The sequence below is a fragment of the Nematostella vectensis genome, chromosome 10, assembly GCF_932526225.1.
Source record: "Nematostella vectensis chromosome 10, jaNemVect1.1, whole genome shotgun sequence".
NCBI classification, from domain to species: domain Eukaryota; kingdom Metazoa; phylum Cnidaria; class Anthozoa; order Actiniaria; family Edwardsiidae; genus Nematostella; species Nematostella vectensis.
In genome coordinates, this window is record NC_064043.1 from 2,843,262 (window position 1) to 2,863,073 (window position 19,812).

At 40.5% G+C, this 19,812-nt stretch overlaps 2 protein-coding genes, 1 long non-coding RNA gene and 1 other non-coding gene across 5 annotated transcripts; 2 read left to right on the forward strand and 2 right to left on the reverse strand.

Moving 5' to 3' along the window:
- Positions 1–227: 227 nt before the first annotated feature.
- On the reverse strand, positions 228–2,302 carry LOC125573127. Its single transcript, XR_007313970.1, has 2 exons — positions 1,922–2,302; positions 228–1,226 (listed from the first exon to the last, which is right to left on the reverse strand). It is a non-coding gene; the product is annotated as an uncharacterized LOC125573127 (long non-coding RNA).
- LOC5516434 (transcription factor SPT20 homolog) lies at positions 990–13,460 on the forward strand. Of its 2 annotated transcripts, XM_048733471.1 has the most exons (17): positions 990–1,126; positions 1,513–1,574; positions 1,976–2,042; positions 2,295–2,421; positions 3,030–3,094; positions 3,181–3,219; positions 3,301–3,411; positions 3,764–3,954; positions 4,434–4,641; positions 5,275–5,567; positions 5,838–6,274; positions 8,813–8,979; positions 9,100–9,291; positions 10,134–10,184; positions 10,444–10,687; positions 11,359–11,499; positions 11,928–13,460. In XM_048733471.1, the coding sequence occupies exons 1-17, from the start codon at positions 1,091–1,093 to the stop codon at positions 12,218–12,220; spliced, it is 2,724 nt and encodes a 907-aa protein (XP_048589428.1). In that variant the 5' UTR covers positions 990–1,090; the 3' UTR covers positions 12,221–13,460. The 2 variants fall into 2 exon arrangements, with proteins under 2 accessions (XP_048589428.1, XP_048589429.1); XM_048733472.1 differs by lacking the exons at positions 990–1,126; positions 1,513–1,574; positions 1,976–2,042; positions 2,295–2,421 and adding an exon at positions 2,555–2,594.
- Positions 12,685–18,287, reverse strand: LOC5505438 (exosome complex component RRP43). Its single transcript, XM_001626203.3, has 11 exons — positions 18,206–18,287; positions 18,096–18,132; positions 17,949–18,012; positions 17,659–17,732; positions 16,221–16,266; positions 15,591–15,696; positions 15,237–15,282; positions 14,363–14,459; positions 13,715–13,835; positions 13,245–13,351; positions 12,685–12,846 (listed from the first exon to the last, which is right to left on the reverse strand). Exons 1-11 carry the CDS (start codon positions 18,220–18,222, stop codon positions 12,731–12,733), a joined length of 831 nt encoding a protein of 276 aa, XP_001626253.2. The 5' UTR covers positions 18,223–18,287; the 3' UTR covers positions 12,685–12,730.
- A 48-nt stretch (positions 18,288–18,335) lies between these two features.
- On the forward strand, positions 18,336–18,407 carry Trnad-guc. Its single transcript has one exon. It is a non-coding gene; the product is annotated as a tRNA-Asp (tRNA).
- Positions 18,408–19,812: the final 1,405 nt, after the last annotated feature.

Below are 19,812 nucleotides of genomic sequence, written 5' to 3' on the forward strand. Positions count from 1 at the left end.
TTTTATTCCCACTTCTTAGATTTCCTTTCTGTTCTTTAGCTTGGCACGCGACCTTTCATGTTGGTATTTGGGAATAAGTAATCACTTGTTCAAGCACAGAGAATACTTGTCTTACAGACCGCAAAGAAGTAGGGGGGCTATAAAAGCACAAAAGCGGTATCGCCATGAAGCGGTTTGTCTTTTACGCATTCACTTTAGTAAAGATAGTTTACATCTCGTTTTGCGACACAGACTGTATTATTAGCTTTTTGCTCAGGAGAAAAACGGCTCCTCATATCTTCTTGATTAGAGTGGATGTTAATTTTTCCGCAGATAAAAGAGCGGCTAGGGTAATGCGATAGCCACCGCAAGCCTCACGACCGCAGCCCAGCGCCTTACTGTCGCCGTGACTTTCTCTCTTTAAAGGCTAGAAGAAGCTAATGAATAGCTATCTTCCTTTGAGAACATCTAATGTAAATCTTCCTTACAGGAAAGGTATCATAAGGATTCCACTCCATAAGATATTTTTATGATACTTATAATTAACCTCCCTCGTCTTGTTTTTTCTTATGTTATTTTCAGTCCAGACCATCCAATTAACCCGGGTGGTCGGCTCCCTTGCCGACTGGTTTTCACTTTAACGCTCTCTTGTTTTTCCCCCTCTCATCAATAATCTATACATTTGGAATTTCAACAAGAGAGCATACAAAGATGCAGATCGTTTTTATGCTCTCTTGATTTAAACAAACTTTTTTCTGCCCTTTTTTACGCGTCTAATTGGATAAAAGAAAATTTATCAGGTACAAAAATATAAGGAAAATAAAGCATGATTGGAAGAGAAGTAGGGAAAGATAAAGACGTTAAACAGGAATATAGCCTGAGTCTAAGACTTTTCTCCAGTTCATATGTCCAGTTTAAGCACAAAACGCCTGCGTCTTCAGGATAATAGTCCTTTGTCTGGAATACCTGTGTCGGCCCGCCGGAAGGACTGGTGATAAGAACTTCGAGCCATCATGGCGGCAGGGATGGTTGTGCGGTTTGTTGTTAGCTGACTATTTCCATGCTTTGATCTGCAATCGTGACCGCGTTTGGGTTGCGGCAGGTTTCTCAGATGTTAGGACTAGCTTCAGGAGAAGTCCATGCCCAGGTGTGATGTGTTTTTTCTTGGTTATTTGCATTGAGGTCTAATTCACTCGTTGATAAACTTTCTTTGTGTATGGTTGTTTTGATTGATCCACGAGTCAGTGCTGAAATCAGAAGAAAGCCTAACTCGAATAATAGACATGTGCATTTGTTTCGATATGAATTTTACTCTGTTTCATAAATGAGTTTTTTTTATTCTTATTATCATAATATTTCCTGTTTTGTTTTTATTCTTTTCAAGGAAAAGCCCGGAAAAAGGGATGATCGATTCAGTGCTGAGACTAAGACGATATCGTTACTATGTCTTATCTTGATATAATTAGAATAATTTTTGCGAACAACCGCATTCTCTTTAATCTATCCCTTTTCTTTTCTTAAATCGATTTTCAGGATGTGATTAACCGAGCCTGCCAAAAGGCCTTGAAAAGAAAAAAACCCTCATCAGGAAAATGGTAGGGCAAAATAGCAATCAAGTATTTAGTTGTCTAGGAGAAGCAATCGATGACATTAGTTAGAACACAGCAGACCCTATAAGCCTGAAGTTAAAAATGTATTCACACTGTACTCGAAGTTGTGACCAAGCCAATTCGATAAGACTTGATTTCCAACCATTTCTACAATGATTTCTTAGCCACTTCTGTAGTGGAATAAGATATTATCATTGCCAGTGAAAGCTGGAGTTTGATTACTGACTATTTGATTGAATTAAATTTTTTTTCGGGCTTGATTGAGCTCCATTGCCAAACCATTTCCATATCAATTGAAAGATTGAAGTAAAATTAAGATTGAGTTCAATTACCCATTGTCGGCTGTTGAGGCAGGAATTTAAATGATATTTCATGCAACTTTGTAGGCCATCTCTGGAGGAGCGCTTGTTAGACTGTTATATAGAATCCTGTGAAGGAGCACCGAGAGACAAGGTAAAAAATAAATGCTTAGGGTTTGCTTGGGAGTGTGTGGGAAAATGTATTATTCAGAGGTTTATCAGACAATGGAGGGTAAAGGTGAAGAGAATGGAAAGGTTGAGCAAATGTTTAGGTTTAACACTTTAGAGGCTTGGGTCGCTCCTTGTAACCCTACAATTCCTATGTACCCAAAAAGAAATAGTTGATTTGTAAGTGGTTTTTATTCTTGTGCTTTCATTTAAATTGCTCTCTTGTTTTTACTTGCAGAGGTTTTGCCATGGTGTCCATTTACTGGAGAAAGTCGTCCTTCAAGACAACCTCTCAACGCTGGTGGTGAACCTGTATCCTAATAATGAAGGCTACTCTCTCATGTTGAAGGGAAAAAATGGATCTGGTAAGTATCCTAGTGTAATTAAGGCTACTCTCTCATGCTGAAGGGAAAGAATGGATCTGGTTAGTATCCTAATAATGAAGGCTACTCTCTCGTGTTGAAGGAAAAGAATGGATCTGGTAAGTATCCTATTAATGAAGGCTGCTCTCATATGTTGAAGGGAAAGAATGGATCTGGTAATTGCATAATGTCATTAACAATGAGATTTTCAATAGGCTTGGTTAATTGCCCAGCTTCCAAAGCCCCTTTTTAGGTGTAAAATAGAAAAAAAGGTCCCCCTTTAAATAAGCAACCCATGGTTGATCTGTCCATTTAGAATGTTCGTGGTTGATCTGTATATTTAGAATGTTCATAGTTGATCTGTCCATTTAGAATGTTCATTAAGTTTTTGCAGTCTGTGCAAGTGCAGTGCTAGGTTTTGACAATAGAGGTGTTGAATCAATGCAAAACACCTTTTTTGACAGACTATGTTTTCCTTTGAGCCTAGAAAAAAGAGGTGATTATTGTAACGGCTTTTGAATAAATGCCTTGAAGTCTAGAAAATATGACCAGAATATTATCCCTGGCAGAAATGCTTGTCTATTTGCAATTATGCTATTGTCTTTTTCTAGAATCAGAGACCATAAAGCTTCCCTATGAAGAGACTCAATTCCTTGATTATCTAGATGCACAAGAGGTAATTTATAAACAAATAGATAAATACAAAATCTCTTTCCCATGTGACTTGGCTGGGAAAAAATAATCTGTGACAATTTCTTTCAGCTTCCCCCAATTTTGGTTGATTTACTGGAAAGATCACAAGTACGTCAAATAATGTTTTTACTATATCAAGACAATCAAACAGTATTAATGGTTAATTATTTACCTTGTTTTTTTTTCTAGGCAAATATTTTCTATAGTGGATGTGTGATTGTAGAAGTCAGAGATTACCGACAGAATTTGAGTTCATCAAGCTATGACACCAAATATGTCTTGCTCAGGCCGACATACCAGGTACACAGATGATCAAGTGGCATGGATCTTGTATAAGGAGAAATAGGCCTTATTGAAAGTCATTCAGTGACAATCAGATTTTAGTGGGGAATAGATTTGTACAGTTGTCCAATAGATCTGTACATTTGTCCAGTGCGCTTTCTCCTTACTTTACTTTGAAATATTAATAGGAAACTGTGTTTATGATGAAAAACATTAGGCAATCTTCCCAAGTCATTATGCAATTGGTTACCTAATGACAATTGAGTTGTGGATGGTTGCATTACAACTTTGTTGCCTAATAATCGGTAAGCAGTTATACAAACCAGATAAAAATATAAAACATTGTAAGCATTTGCTGGTTTCTTCTTAGAGTTTAGTATGTGACGTCAACAATCTTACGTCAGACCCCTCCTGGTCTGTTGATGACAAGCTTGCTCTAGAGGCTCAGTTGCTATTAGCAACCGAAGGCCCACTTTGCCTCAATCCCAACCCAGAAGTGGGCCTTGTAGCAAACCAACTACAGTTCAACTTAAAAAAGTTTAATACTCCTGCTCTCAAGAGGTATGGTTCAGTTGAAAATCTACTTTTTAAAGAATCAATTACTCAATATCCTATTGTTTTAAAAATGCACTTAGGGTACTTTTTGATTGATTATTGCATTGGGGAGAAAGGTGTTTATTGGGGAGATGGCACTTATTTTATGCAAGTGAAAGATCTATTATGGTTAATGAAGTTGAAGAGGGTAAAAAAGGTAAACCCATGCTTAAAGGAACGGTAAGAATGTCAATGCTAGTCATGTATTACCAGGCTTTCTTTTGTGGTGAGGAAATATGGAATAATCCACTAGTATATCTGCCATATAGTATCACAAAGTTTGATAAAAGCAGAATATAAATGACTGATAAGATTTAAAAGCTGGCAGTGAAAAATGTGCATAGCAATTTTCTTTATTTTCAAGAAAAGTGTGTGAAAGCTGTCCTCGAGAGAATCCCAAATATCAGAAATTTTTTATTGATATATTATGTTCTTTCTTTTTGCAGCAAGCTGAGAAGTAACAGCCATGCATTCCAGACACGTGCTCTCCTGGCATCAAGTGGACCAACACCTTCATCACTTAAATTGATGGACTTTCTTGGCCGCTACAAGAAACCACACCCTCCAGTAAACCTTCGTCTTGCAAAGACGCCTCAAACAACGGACACTTGGAAACAGAAGCACATTCCTCTTGGTATTCCATCAAGACTTGATGTAAGAAAGTTTGTATTATATGTGTTTACTATCATTTTACATGCAACAATGAATTATTTGGATTAATGGAAATGAAACATTAGGTATCTGAATAGCACGCAAACTAACTTCGCGAGAAGTGATGAAATGCACTTTACATGTATTAACTGAAATTCTTGTCAGTGTGTACATAGATACAGAGTCAGTGTGAAATCATTGTCACTAAAGATGGTAACATGGGCCATCGTGGGCCATCGTCCCTATAGTTGTTCTCTTACATTCCACAATACAGGTTAATGATGTGTAGTGAGAGACAGGTCTTCTGGCTTAACGTCCTTATCTGACAAGATGGGGGATTTACAGACTCAAATGTAGAGCCAGGTTTTCACCCCTTCTGACCTGTTGACCTGACCTGTTTTTTGTTATTTATGTCAATGAAAAACTCACATTTAAGCAATGGCCAATTTGAAAGCTCCAGGCCACTGTCCTGATTTGATGAGATAAAATTGTTTTCCTTTCTCTCCTTGTATTTGTTTTATGTTAACTTTGTAATTGCTATAAATGTAACTTTTGTGTGAAATAAAATTGAATTGAACTAAATTGTATTATGTAGTATTGCTTTGAGCTAACTTAACTGTTACTCCAAAATTTCAGGTTGATCTGTATGCAAAGATGATAGAGCGACCAAAAATCACCAGTGACAATAGTCCAGAGACTGTCCAGGAAATCACTCTTGAGGGTGAAAAGACAAACAACAGAAACTACTACTGTAAGGTGACAATACGAAGGCGTCCAACCGACCTTCAATACCTAGGGGAGTTATATCTGGAGGAGGACACGAGTGGAGGAGCTAATAACAATGGCAATGCTCGCACCCGTGAGGAACAAATGGCCAGGGGGGGCAAGGCATGCCAATTTTTCCTTGGGAGCAAACTCAGTGCACAAAAGTAAGTTGACAGAATTTGCTGGAGTAGTTAGAGTTTGACCATACAGAACACTTCTTTATCCTTGTATAAATGAGATATGACAAGCAAATTACAGTCCTGTTCTAAGCTCTCCTTTTCAACAAATTATAGACCTGAGAATTTTGACCCTTAATATATACAAACAGTCAGGAATCCAATACCTCTTGAGGCCCCATACATGTAGACCAGCTCCTTCACCCCTGTGAAGGAAAAGTTGATCTTCATTTTTTATGTGTACCATTTGTGACACAGGTATTTACAACAGTTTCAAGACCTGTACACAGAAGAAGGCAGGAAATCGGTCAAAATATGTAGCTATCTGCCAGGGCAGCAATCAACACAAGGAACCCTTTCAAGTGCTGGCTCTGTCACTCAGAACCCAACACAGGGCACCCAGGATGGGCAGAATGCTTTATCCACAGCTCAAGATGATACTTCTAACAATAATCATGGATTAGGTGTACCTGCTGCATCTCAAGCTACCACTGTGAAGTTGCCTGCTGGTGCTGCTAGCCTAGCACACCTGGATACAGCCTCCATGGCTAACTTTCCAACTTATGGACAAAAGCTCATGGCATTTTCACAGCAGGGAGGGGTGGGTCGGGCTACGGCAGCACAAGTTGTCACTATCAATAGTGGCTCTGTGATTGCATCACCAGCCAAACTTGCACAGCCTACAAATAGAAAGGGTAAGTGCATACTTGTCACCTTTCCTGCTACAGTTGGGTGATTCATGGTTATAGGTGGGTGTCTCATGGGTATAGGTGGGTGTCTTATGGTTATAGGCAGGTGTCTTATGGTTATAGTTGGGTGTCTCCTGGGTATAGGTGGGTGTCTTATGGTTATAGGTGGGTGTCTTATGGTTATAGGTGGGTGTCTCCTGGGTATAGGTGGGTGTCTTATGGTTATAGGAGGGTGTCTTATGGTTATAGGTGGGTGTCTTATGGTTATAGGTGGGTGTCTTATGGTTATAGGTGGGGTGTCTCCTGGGTATAGGTGGGTGTCTCATGGTTATAGGCGGGTGTCTTATGGTTATAGGCGGGTGTCTTCTGCTTATAGGTGGGTGTCCTGGTTATATGTGAGTCTCTTCTGGTTATAGGTGGGTGTCTTATGGTTATAGGTGGGTGTCTTATGGTTATAGGTGGGTGTCTTATGGTTATAGGTGGGGTGTCTTCTGCTTATAGGTGGGTGTCATGGTTATATGTGAGTCTCTTCTGGTTATAGGTGGGTGTCATATGGTTATAGGTGGGTGTCTTATGGTTATAGGTGGGTGTTTTATGGTTATAGGTGGGTGTGTTATGGTTATAGGGTGGGTGTCTTATGGTTAAAGATGGGTGTCTTCTGCTTAAAGGTGGGTGTCATGGTTATATGTTAGTCTCTTCTGGTTATAGGTGGGTGTCTTATGGTTATAGGTGAATGTCTCATGGTTATAGGTGGGTGTCTTATGGTTATAGGTGGGTATCTTATGGTTATAGGTGGGTGTCATATGGTTATAGGTGGGTGTCTTATGGTTATAGGTGGGTGTCTTATGGTTATAGGTTGGTGTCTTATGGATATAGGTGGGTGTCTTGTGGTTATAGGTGTGTGTGTTATGGTTATAGGGTGGGTGTCTTATGGTTATAGGTGGGTGTCTTATGGTTATAGGTGGGTGTCATGGTTATATGTGAGTCTCTTCTGGTTATAGGTGGGTGTCTTATGGTTATAGGTGGGTGTCTCATGGTTATAGGTGGGTGTCTTATGGTTATAGGTGGGTGATTCATGGTTATAGGTGGGTGATTCATGGTTATAGGTGTGTGTCTCATGGTTACAGTTGCATGTCTCCTGGTTATAGTTGCGTATCTCCTGGTTATAGCTGGGTGTCTCTCTTATAGGTGGGTGTCTTATGGTTATAGGCGGGTGTCTTATGGTTATAGGTGGGTGTCATATGGTTATAGGTGGGTGTCTTATGGTTATAGGCGGGTGTCTTATGGTTATAGGTGGGTGTCATATGGTTATAGGTGGGTGTCTTATGGTTATAGGTGGGTGTCCTGGTTATATGTGAGTCTTTTCTGGTTATAGGTGGGTGTCATATGGTTATAGGTGGGTGTCTTATGGTTATAGGTGGGTGTCTTATGGTTATAGGTGGGTGTCTCATGGTTATAGGTGGGTGTCTTATGGTTATAGGTGGGTGTCTTATGGTTATAGGTGGGTGTTTTATGGTTATAGGTGGGTGTGTTATGGTTATAGGGTGGGTGTCTTATGGTTATATGTGAGTCTCTTATGGTTATAGGTGGGTGTCTTATGGTTATAGGTTGGTGTCTTATGGATATAGGTGGGTGTCTTATGGTTATAGGTGGGTGTCTTCTGGTTATAGGTGGGTGTCATGGTTATATGTGAGTCTCTTCTGGTTATAGGTGGGTGTCTTATGGTTATAGGTGGGTGTCTTTTGGTCATAGGTGAATGTCTCAGGGTTATAGGTGGGTGTCTTATGGTTATAGGTGGGTGATTCATGGTTATAGGTGGGTGATTCATGGTTATAGGTGTGTGTCTCATGGTTAAAGTTGCATGTCTCCTGGTTATAGTTGCGTATCTCATGGTTATAGCTGGGTCTCTTCTGGTTATAGTTGGATGTCTCATGGTTATAGTTGGGGGTCTCCTGGTAATAGTTGGGTGTCTCATAGTTATAGTTCTGTTTCTCCTGGTTATAGTTGGGTGTCTCATGATTATAGTTCTGTTTCTCCTGGTTATAGTTGGGTGTCTCATGATTATATTTCTGTTTCTCATGGTTATAGTTGGGTGTCTCATGGTTATAGTTCTGTTTCTCATGGTTATAGTTGGGTGTCTCATGATTATATTTCTTTTTCTCATGGTTATAGTTGGGTGTCTCATGATTATATTTCTGTTTCTCATGGTTATAGTTGGGTGTCTCATGGTTATAGTTCTGTTTCTCCTGGCTATAGTTGGGAGTCTAAAATACACCTATGAAAAGTCTAAACTGCTCTGCCTTTAGCCTAGGTGTCAGGCAATTTTAGTTCTTGGTATAATCTTCATAGGTAATGAAAAAGCGCCTGACACTCATGCTACTCTGCTCAGATTTGTTTTCTTTTTTAGGGTGAAACATGACAGGAGAAATTGTGAATGCAACTTGTTACTTTGAAGGAGGTTCCACCTTTAACTAAACTACCCTTTGACAACTAGCCTTGGCTTCCAGATAGATGTGGAATTTGATAATGTAACTTCTTTAATAGGGACCTTTGTAACAAGCACACCACAGATAATCATGACATCAAAGCCCACTCCTGGAAAGGGCCAATCAGTTCTTCTACAGCGAACTTCACAAGTAGATGGAACCTCCCGCCCATCACCGACCACACCCACTGCACAATACCCTGGTGTAGCGTCCTCTTATATGCAGGTACGAATCCCACTGGTAATTAGCCTGCTGTAGCGTCCTCTTATACGCAAGTTCCCCATCTACTGGTTAAAATGTTCCATTCCTAAAAAAAGCTTCACACAACCTTTTTTCATATTCTAGACAGTTGTGTGTAGTGGTAGTGGTACCACTGTGGCATTACCAGCAGGGATGTCAGTGTCTGGTGGTACCCATGTAGTGAATGTCACCCATGGAGGTGGCACCATAGCGACAGGTTCTTTACAGGCCCAGTTCATAGGTATTAAAGGGCAGAATATACAGCCAGCTCCACCAACACCATTAACTCTTTTACAGGTAAGGGGTCAATCATGTAACTTATAAGGGAGGGGGTTGCACCCTCAAAAATACCATTAACACTATTACATGTAAGGGGTCAATCATTAAACTTCAATCATTCAGGGGGGGGGGGGTGCACCCCAAACAGTATCATTAACTCTATAACAGGTAAGGTGTCACTAACTTTTGTAGGTCAATAATTCAACTTTTTCAAAAGAGAGCTATTTCACCGCTAATGCATTCTTATTGAGATAAAAAAATGTTTCGCATCAGTGAATTGAAATTTGTAGCTTTTGTTAAATAGTGTTTATGTTTATAGAAATCATCAGGGTAAAATTCATTTAATTAGCCTAAATCTTTGGGGTATGTACCCTCATGGTATTAGCAATTTTACAGCGCTACCAGGAAAACCTAAAATATGTGTGGAATGTTTATTGTCTTCTGACAAATCAGATGCGAGAATTCAGACACTGAGGCTTGTTGAGACATGTTTCCAGTTGACTGTTTGAATATCTCGCGAGTGATTGGCCAGAACAAACATTCCATACATATTTCTGGTGTTTATGGTTTTCTTGGTTGCACTGTAATAGAGAAAATCAAATGGGAATCCAGGGAATCATAGCTTTCTTAGTATGTTTTTTTGCAGTCTGCCTCTTGTTAGGCATTATTTGATATTTGAATTTTTTGTACTATTTGTACTATGTAAGTACTACATTGTTTTCTTCAGAATGTCTCTCCTCAGCAGGATTTTTTTGTTTGCTTTGAGAACTGCTTGTTTTTTGTTTTGTTTGGGTTTTTGCCCCTTCCTAAAAAATCATATGGCTGGCCCCTAAAACATGTATCATTTCTCAACTATTCAGACGCAACAAGGCCATCTAGCCCAGGGAAGACAACAAACAACAACATTTACGGTAAGAGTGAACCTGTGGCCACAATGTCTCCTCTCAAGCCATGGGTGGCAAAGGGTTGCATCCTCTTCAACATACTTTTATTTGTGGCATGTTGTCGGAGGAAGTTGAGCTGTTTGGACAAGTTTCACCTAAGAAAGTCCACTCAAATAAAAGAAAAATTAGTTGCACTGCAAGCTAGAAGGAGATACATAGCTCCCAAGCAAAGCCTGTTGACAAGACTGCTAATTCAGAAGAAAAAAAATTGTCTCCCTGTTTGTAGATACCGGGGAATTTGGTTCCTATTTCTCAAATCTCTTCAGTTGGTGGAGTGGCAACCCTGAACACTGCTCAGATACAAGCTAAAACATCTCCACAGACCACGCCTGTAGGACAACCCACGCCAATCCTTCCAAACACCCCCATGTCGCCACAGTCTGGCATGACTACAGTCACCATAAACGCCCGACCAATCCTTCCTCAACAACCTCAGCAACAGCGCAAACTGCAGACTGCAAGAACTCTCAGTAAGTTGGGCCATTCTTGAAAATCCCTAAATTTATACTTTTTGCCCCTAAGGAACAGCAGTTTCATGTTAACAGCTCACTGTCACTGTTTGTTTTATCTCAGGCCGATCTTGTCTCGTTAAGAAAATATGGACGTTTTTTTGGTTTTGGCAGTTGCTTCGCCTTCCCTGATTATTCAGGGGCTGGCATGGGAGGGGCCAGGGGGTGTTCTTAAATTAAAATGACCAGTAGGAGCATCGCTGTTCCCTTCAGTGTGTTAAATGTCTCTGTATTCATGCCCCTAATATTTTGAAGCCTGCTACAGCTGTCGTTCCTTGTAATGTAATGTTCTGCCCCCCATCCTTTGCTAGACATCAGACGTAAGATACATTCTCGCAAATTCATTCTGATCCCAGTCCCATTTTATACAATTTTATTATTATTCAATGTGGTAAAAGCCTTAAGATAAGTAAGTCAAATTTTTCATTGTAAGTTTTGTAGCCTGCTAGCAGCTCTCCGGTGGGTTTATTCAGAAATTTGTTTTTGGCATTTTGGGATTCAAGGAAATACCACTTAAACCCCTCTAAGGTGCAGGCTAATTTTTTTCTGTAAAAAGAATGATTATGATAATCTTGTGATCTAGGCTTTTGTTTCCCAGGTTTTAAATCCCCTTTTGTCTCTTTTCTCTTAAGTAAACCGCAGTGGTACCCCGACCATCCAGCCCCTGGTCCCCATTGGGGGGCAACTTGCGCCTGCTGGGGCCCAAATCCCTCAACAACAGTTCCAAGTGCGTATACCAGTCCAATTCTCCCAGCAACAGCTACAACAAAGTGGTGAGTTTCAGACAGGGCATTGATTTCAGGGGCAGATCTAGCTTTTTGCTAAGGGAGGGGGAGGGGTTTGGCTCAGTGACAAAGAAGGGGGTAATTGTTTTTGTTACATATGCCTTTCTGGCAGCCCAAAGGGAGGGGGGTTAAACCCCCTAAATCCTCCCGCTACTGGATATACTGTCAGTAATGTTCCAGAGGTGTATGCCTAGGTGGATATCTCCAGGGTTGTATGCCTAGGTCAATATCTCCAGGGGTGGTGCCTGCCTAGGTGGATATTTCCTGGGGTGTACGTGTACATGAATATCTCCAGGGGTGTATGCCTAGGTGGATATCCCCAGGGTTGTATACCTGGGTGTGTATATCTCTTTGGATGGATATCTTTAGGGGTCTATATCTCTAGGGTGTCTCAATGATTTTATTTTTTTATCAAGCCCAAGGCTCGCAAGGACAGACCCTTGTGCAGGTGTCTCATGGACAGGCTGGCCAAACACTCATGCAGGCCCCCCAAGCACAAACCCTGGTCCAGACTACACACGGCCAGACATTAGTACAGGGTTCTCATGGCCAGACACTTGTACAAGCCTCGCCCATCCAGATTCAGTCAACATCCCAGCCTCAGATACTACAGCCCCAAATCCAGGTCAAGTCTGTACCCCAACATAGCGTCGGCGGGGGAAAGGGGAAGTCCCCCGGAGGGCAGAGGCGGCGCTCACAAAATAAATAAGATTTTATGCCACTAGTGTGGGGAATGGAGTATCTAAATAAATACATAAAGCCCAGGGGGCAGATCAAGGAGTTACAAAAAGGGGGGACTGAAGCAAGAATTTTTAGGAACATTTTAAGATTTCCTTACACTTAACATTTTTAAGCAAAAGTTTTGAAATGAGGGAGGCTGGTCCTGTTTAGCCCACCTCTTGATCCTCCCAGAAGCCAGTGCTTTTGTGATTAAAATTGTACTCCCTGATAAAAACAAGGCCTGAAAAGTAACAAACCTTTGTTATAATTTGTAATTTTCCAAAATCCTAAAATTTTGCGTTGTACATTCAATTTCTTAATGCAATGTCCAATACGTTGATTGAATACACGATATTTCCAAGCAAGATAAGAATCTGCTACTTCAGGTACCCCATCCTCTCATTTTAAAATATTTTGCCCCATTTTATTTAGATTAGATAAAGGGAGTCAGTCTGATAGTATGTAGTTTATTTATTTAAAAAAATACAAATTTTATTTCTTATCTGTCTGGGACATTAGTGCATGCTGTATGGATCAACTGCTGCACCTCCAAAACACGTCCAGTCGTTACATCGAAACACTCTTGTAACTTGTCTTGTGTTAGAGGTGGCCCTCCTAATATGGAAAAATATATATATGTACATATTGGTTAACCATTCCAACACCACAATTTTTCTGTCTGACTGTAATCTTAAGCTAAACCATCTTCAGCATCAATCTTAATTAAATCCCTTCTCCATGGGAGGAAACTATAATACCAGTTTCCAACAGCAATTCACAGTTTCGGTGCTTAAAAGGCATGTGCCTTTTACAGGCTCAAAGTCCAACAAATCGTAAACAACCAGAGAGAGTTCGGACAAGTCAGAAAAGTGTACTTCGTATCAACAAAATGGTGACAACAAAGCATTGTACTCATGGCACCTGTAGAAATGATTCTAGATTCCTGCAGTTATGGAAGACAAATGGCAATGGGGGGATTTCAGATTGATGCTGAATCACTCATAGCAACCTACCTGGCTTATGGACTGCAACAACTTTATTATTGGTTGTCATGACAACAGAGACTTTTCCAGAAGCAAGTCTCTCCTCTTCATCAGTTGGGTCACAGTAAATATGATCACTGTGGAAACATGGAATAAGAGTTTGTGAGACACCAAATAGCCATGATAAAGTTGGTCTTTTAGACTTTTTGTTGGTTATAAAAAATAAAGCCTGAAGCAAACACCTGGTTAAACTGCAGTAATTTGATAAGAAATAAAGCTGCAAATATTTGTAAGACAGCTGTTAACAAACTCATCTGGAAAATTGTCTATTGCATCTTAATAGCATGCGTGATAAAGCGGGAGGAGGCAGATCCATCATTGCCTTTTTCCCTGACCATGCTTTACCATAGTGAGTGTTGGAAACGGTCAACTATAATACTATACTAAACTAAAGCAGAACCAAAGGGCACATTCACAAATGCCACTAAACTAAGACTCACTCATCAAATATCCCAAATGTTACTGCGACAGGCATAGACTTTAATTTGAGATGGATGTCTTTGTTCTCTGATGGTTCTGGTGTTTCTGTCTCCTCATTAATTGTGACTGTGTGCAGTCTAGCTGCAAAGGAAGGGTCAATTTTCAAATTAGAATTAAAAGGTTTCAAATCTTTAATTTAATTTTCAATGTACTAGAGCTGATATAATTTAAAAAAGGTTGAAATCCGGTTTATCATGAATTTTGACCCTTGCAGTCTCAGAGAATGGATGAGATCTGAGCCATGTTTTGAGAGCCACTTACATGTGGAATTTGAGAACTTTCACAACCAAGTTAAAAAGTTCAATATATGGCATATATGTATCGTATTTTGTGATCAAACTCATTTAGACCACAAAAAGAGGGGGGCTCTGAAAAAAGGGACTTCTATGGAGGTGCTCTGATTTATTTTTACACTGAAGGGGGGGGGGAGGGGGAATTGATCAAGTCAAAAACCCTTGTCCCCCCCCCTCAGGGTATTTAATGAACACCCCCTTCTGCCCAGTAGGATACTGCAGTAATAACTGATATTCCACTTCTAGCTGTGTTAAAAATATAACGAGCCATCTATTTGATGTTCTCTTTAATTTTTCCTCCGACCCATAACTCACTGTTCTGTAGTGCAGCTAGCATTGCAATAACTGCAGCATCAGCAACATTCCCGTCGTAGTCTAGACACATCAAGTCTATGTACAAAACCCACACCAACTGAAACAAATAAAGCTTTTAAGGGGGGATGAGGGATGGTACATGGGGAAATGAGAGGAGAGTGGGGGTGAGGGAGAAAGGGGGTAGTGTATGGTGGATGAGAGGGGAGTGGTGTTTGTGGGGGTGAGGGAGAAAGGGGGTAGTGTATGGTGGATGAGAGGGGAGTGGTGTATGTGGGGATGAGGGAGAAAGGGGGTAGTGTATGGTAGATGAGAGGGGAGTGGTGTATGTGGGGGTGAGGGAGAAAGGGGGTAGTGTATGGTGGATGAGAGGGGAGTGGTGTATGTGAGGGAGAAAGGGGGTAGTGTATGGTAGATGAGAGGGATGTGGGGGTGAGGGAGAAAGGGGGTAGTGTATGGTGGATGAGAGGGGAGTGGTGTATGTGAGGGAGAAAGGGGGTAGTGTATGGTAGATGAGAGGGGAGTGGTGTATGTGGGGGTGAGGGAGAAAGGGGGTAGTGTATGGTGGATGAGAGGGGAGTGGTGTATGTGAGGGAGACAGGGGGTAGTGTATGGTAGATGAGAGGGATGTGGGGGTGAGGGAGAAAGGGGGTAGTGTATGGTGGATAAGAGGGGAGTGGTGTATGTGAGGGAGAAAGGGGGTAGTGGGAAAATGAGTTTTAGTGTATGGGTGATGAGAGGGAGATAGTGTATGCAGGATGAGGGGGGAAGGGGAAGTGTAAATGGGAGTGAAACGGGGTAGTGTAGGGAATGAGAGGGGGTAGTGTATGGGGTCAGGAAGAAGGAAGATGGTGTATAAAAAAACATGAGTAACAACCTTTCCATCAACTATACAAAGATCCTCCAAATCTATCAGCTGGGAACTGAAATAAAAACAGAAATACTTGGTCAGAATCTGGATTTGTGTTGCTCTCATTTCAGAACCTAACAAATATGCTTTACATATTTGGCATGCTGTAGTAGCTCCATCGAGCGCCTCCCCTCAAATAAGTACCCTGCCTAAACATGCTGCATGTTCTGTTATGGTTCTGATATTTATTTATATTTTCTCACTCCTTGCACGTTGTAAAAAGTGCTTTTTATCTATAGAAAAAGCTATTTAACTACCCAGCTGGGAGGAGCATGACAAATTCATAAATCTATTACTGTTATTTTAATAGCCTGTACTTACTTGGTGATTAAATTGTCTATAAATGTGCTGAGGACTTGAGCGTGTTCACTTGGTGGACCAGGTCGGAAACTTGGTGAACACAAAGGAGGAAGATCAACATTTGGAACTGAAAAAAGAAAATTAAAATAATAAAATTGTCCATGAAGAAAGAAAATTAAAAATTAAGAGTTTTAATTTAATCTAATTTCTTCGTGCAGAAACAGACAATGTTACCATCATATTTTGTTTGTGAAACAAAACCAATAGGTTGGAGATAGATTTAGTTAACAACAGTGACCATTAAATGTTCATGAAAAAAAACAAAAATAGAAGCCTATTTAGTAAGAGCTGTACACCACAGTGAAAGGAACAGCTAACCTGAAACAAGCATTATGAATGATCTCCAGAGATAACAAGGTCTTTGTTATGGACGTTGCATCAAAGTAAATTGCATTTCATGTTATTCCCACCATTTTGAAGACCTTGATTCCATTGTGAAATTTGTGACAGCTCATGCAAAAACATACCTTTTTAGAGCCTTTCCATTCCATGAGTTAACCGGCATTACAGGTGCATATCAGCCAAATAATGAAAAGCTCTAAGGTGTGTTGTCATGTTTATTCTATAATACATTTCTTAATTAGCAATTACCTATGAAACCTTTGTTTGGCACATCTGCAGCTGGCTCAGCAAACTCCTTTTTAAAAAAGCACAAATTAAATAAACATATACTCATGGATCTATGCATAAGTGTAAAAAAAAACAGGCCTTTCTCTTATGTTGTTATGACCATGTTTTTATGTCAGGCTAATGTCCTTATGTTGAACCATCACACTTTAACATATGAACATAAGCAGGCCCATTCTCAGGATTTTTCTTGGGGGGGGGGGGGGGGTTTGCGAAACCCGAAAAAGTGGACCTAATTTTTTCGGTACCCCTTTATGGGTACAGGCCTGATACGAGTGTGCACGCCTATGTCGTCATGTCACTAGTGTGCACCAGGCTTAGAGAATCTCAAAACTAACAGGATAGACATGACGGTAACAACATAGAGTGGAACACAGGTGGAACTGAATAATCAATCACTTAGGGTGTTGGGACATTTCTCGTTACTTACTTAGAAGTACTTCATACTTTTAGGCGGGAAACGTGCACCACATTTAAGGCACCTAACTGGCAACTTGAAGTACTGATTGCAGCAAAAAAAGAGTTGTTACAATTTCACTGGTAAAAAGCAAGAGAAAAGTAGATATTTTTATTAAAAAAATCCCCAACATTTGCATCACAACATTTGCATTAGTAACCAGGCTTTATCACATTATTCAATTGAGCATGCATAAAAAGCAAGAGAAAAGTAGATATTTTTATTAAAAAAATCCACCACATTTGCATAACGACATTTGCATTAGCAACCAGGCTTTGTCACATTATTCAATTGCGCATGCGTAGATGATTCTACTTCCAGTTTGTGTTTCTAACTCTATTCTTTGTGAAGAATGGATGGTCTGCCAATTTTTTAGGCAGAGAATGTTCACCTAGTTGCCCTCTATATAACTATGTATCAATTTCCCGGTATTTTAACAATTAAAGAAATTATTCAAATAAGAGTGCAAAAATAAACATTAAAATTGTGCGAAAATTGTATTATTTGGAAGAATAAAAAATGGATACATAACTTTGTAGGAACCCCCCGAATAATGTTATAAAGCTACATTTATCATTGCTGTTGTGACGTCATGTGATGACATCATCCCCTGATGACATCATCAAAATTGAGAGATTCATAAACAATGATGCCATGCCTTAATTCATTCCATTTCACCAATGTTTGGCGTATTTATAACGTCTTGAAGTTTTCATAGCAACAGCCCTCAGAGAAATGTCCCAACACCCTTAAGCCCTGTACAAACAACACCAGGATTACTGGCGAGATGTCCGCCAACAAAAGCTTGTTCTGTTTGTACACCATATTGGGAGGTGCGGCAAAGTGGTTCGCCAGCATTTCCTTTGTCTTGTGGTCAGTCAAGTGAGAGTTTCAAGCAATACTCGATGATGTGGGTGATGTTTGCGTAGGGCTGAAATCACTTACTGCTGTTACTCCGCACACAACAGTTGTGTTCCCAAGTTTTACAAGTGCGGAACCGTTTGCTGTGGATATAGATCCTGAAAAGAAGTGATTTTTTTAAATTTTTAAATCATAATTTGGGAAATGTGTGGAGTTTCAGAAGGAGGTAAATCATTTTTAAGTATACGGGACAAAACCAACTTTATGCAAGTGGTATTCCAGGATGAGATGTCAATCAAATAAGGTGCAAGGGAGGAGGCTTGGTGAAGTGTTCACAAATGAGTAATTTCTCGATGATACAGTGTTTTACTTACCAACATTCAAAATAGTCTCACGGAAATCAAATAAACCACGTCCATCAGGTCGGATATTTTCTTTCTATGAAAAATGAGCAAAACATGGATAAAGATGACCGAGATTTCGAGGTTAGCGAATACATATATCTTTTTAAAAACCCTCACCAGAAACTGCTTGTAATACTCCACCGGCTCAGCAGTCCTGCAAGTAAAGCAGAAACAGTTGATTCAAAGAAACAGTGTATTTTAGCAACTCGAAATAAGCTTTTACGAACTTGAAATCTGCCGCCATTGCTGATATTCTCGTCAAAGCACATGGCGCATGTCAAGAAAAAAAAGTATCTTGTAGTCACGTGGTACAGAGTCAGTATAATTAGTAGTTTAGTTTCAATCACAATCGTGACTTCCTCGGTAGTATAGTGGTGAGTATCCCCGCCTGTCACGCGGGAGACCGGGGTTCGATTCCCCGCCGGGGAGAGGAAGATCATTTTTTTTTCCCAATACATTTTATGTTTTTGACCCCATACATCGTGAAACTCCAATTCCATGGTTAAGCCGAACTATTTTTTTTGCTTCTTTTTTACACGGACAGCGTTAAATGATTCTCTTTTCAGTTCACATATCGTAATTGCTCGATTAAGCCCAGGCAGCCCAGGCCAGGCTTATTGCTAGTGTAGGTTGCCTCATTATCACCAGTTTACTTCCGGCCGATAAAGTAACAATCTCCGATGATTTTTAACGAAAAAATATGTCAAAATTGTGAAAGCAGTGTGTCTATTCGAAGTTTCTTTCATAGCGCGGATTCTAATAGATTATATTGTCTTTTAACGGTTGAGGTTTCCGTCGGACCTCCGGATGAAAGTAAACTGGTGGTAGAGGTAGAGTTTTATGAGCGAACAAATTTTGTTTATATAAATATTCTGACTTCAAAATAAAACAGTGTTTTGACGGTGTACTATCTTACTAAACCTTCTTCTGCCCAAACCGCCATCCTAAGCTGTTTTTAAACGCTGCAAATTCTTCCCGTCGACTCAAGTACAGAAGGTGGTTTAGGCGAGGCACTGGGGGAAGCGCACGAATCTGCAATTTACACGTTTTCACTTTTTGTGAAAGAGCTAGCCGTGAATTGCACCCGCGCCGTACAGGCCGCGATGCCTTGCAACGACCCAGCGGCGTAGCCAGGGTTTTTAACAGGAGGGGGGCACAAAGGGAATTTCAAGGCATTTTCTCCTGTATTTTAGATAATGTCTCATACATTTACTGTTGGGCTGCTAAAAGGGGTGGCCCTAGGCCACCCTCCTGGCCACGCCCCTGCACCCCCAGAAGCGTAGATTTCTCTCTTTCTACTACCCTTGAGGGCGCAGGCGCCTGTTCTGCAAGGGAATGAGGACTACACAACTTTCTAAAACACTAAAAAATCGCTGTCGATAATTATGACTGAGTGCGCAACTAGTTCGAAAAAAAAGTCCAAGGAGGGTGTTTCCAAACCTGAAGTAGTAGGACAGAGTACCAGTTGCGACCTAGCCTAGCACTCCCCTTTTTAGAGGCCACAGGAGCCCCGAAATTCTACTGCATACCATCAGCAAAGCCAGTTAGTAAAAAGGCTAGGATAGGCTAAGGAGATCGCCGTACATTTAGAACTACTGCATACCCTCAGCAAAGCCAGTTAGTAAGAAGGCTAGGATAGGCTGAGGAGATCGCCGTACATTTTGAACTACTGCATACCCTTAGCAAAGCCAATTAGTAAGAAGGCTAGCATAGGCTAAGGAGATCGCCGTACATTCAGGACAATGAGAAATAGGGTTGCGAGTCCACCTTGGTTTTGAAGAGTGCTTCCTTATTTTCTCGAAGAGCACGTGCGATTTCTTTTAAGGGGTGGGGG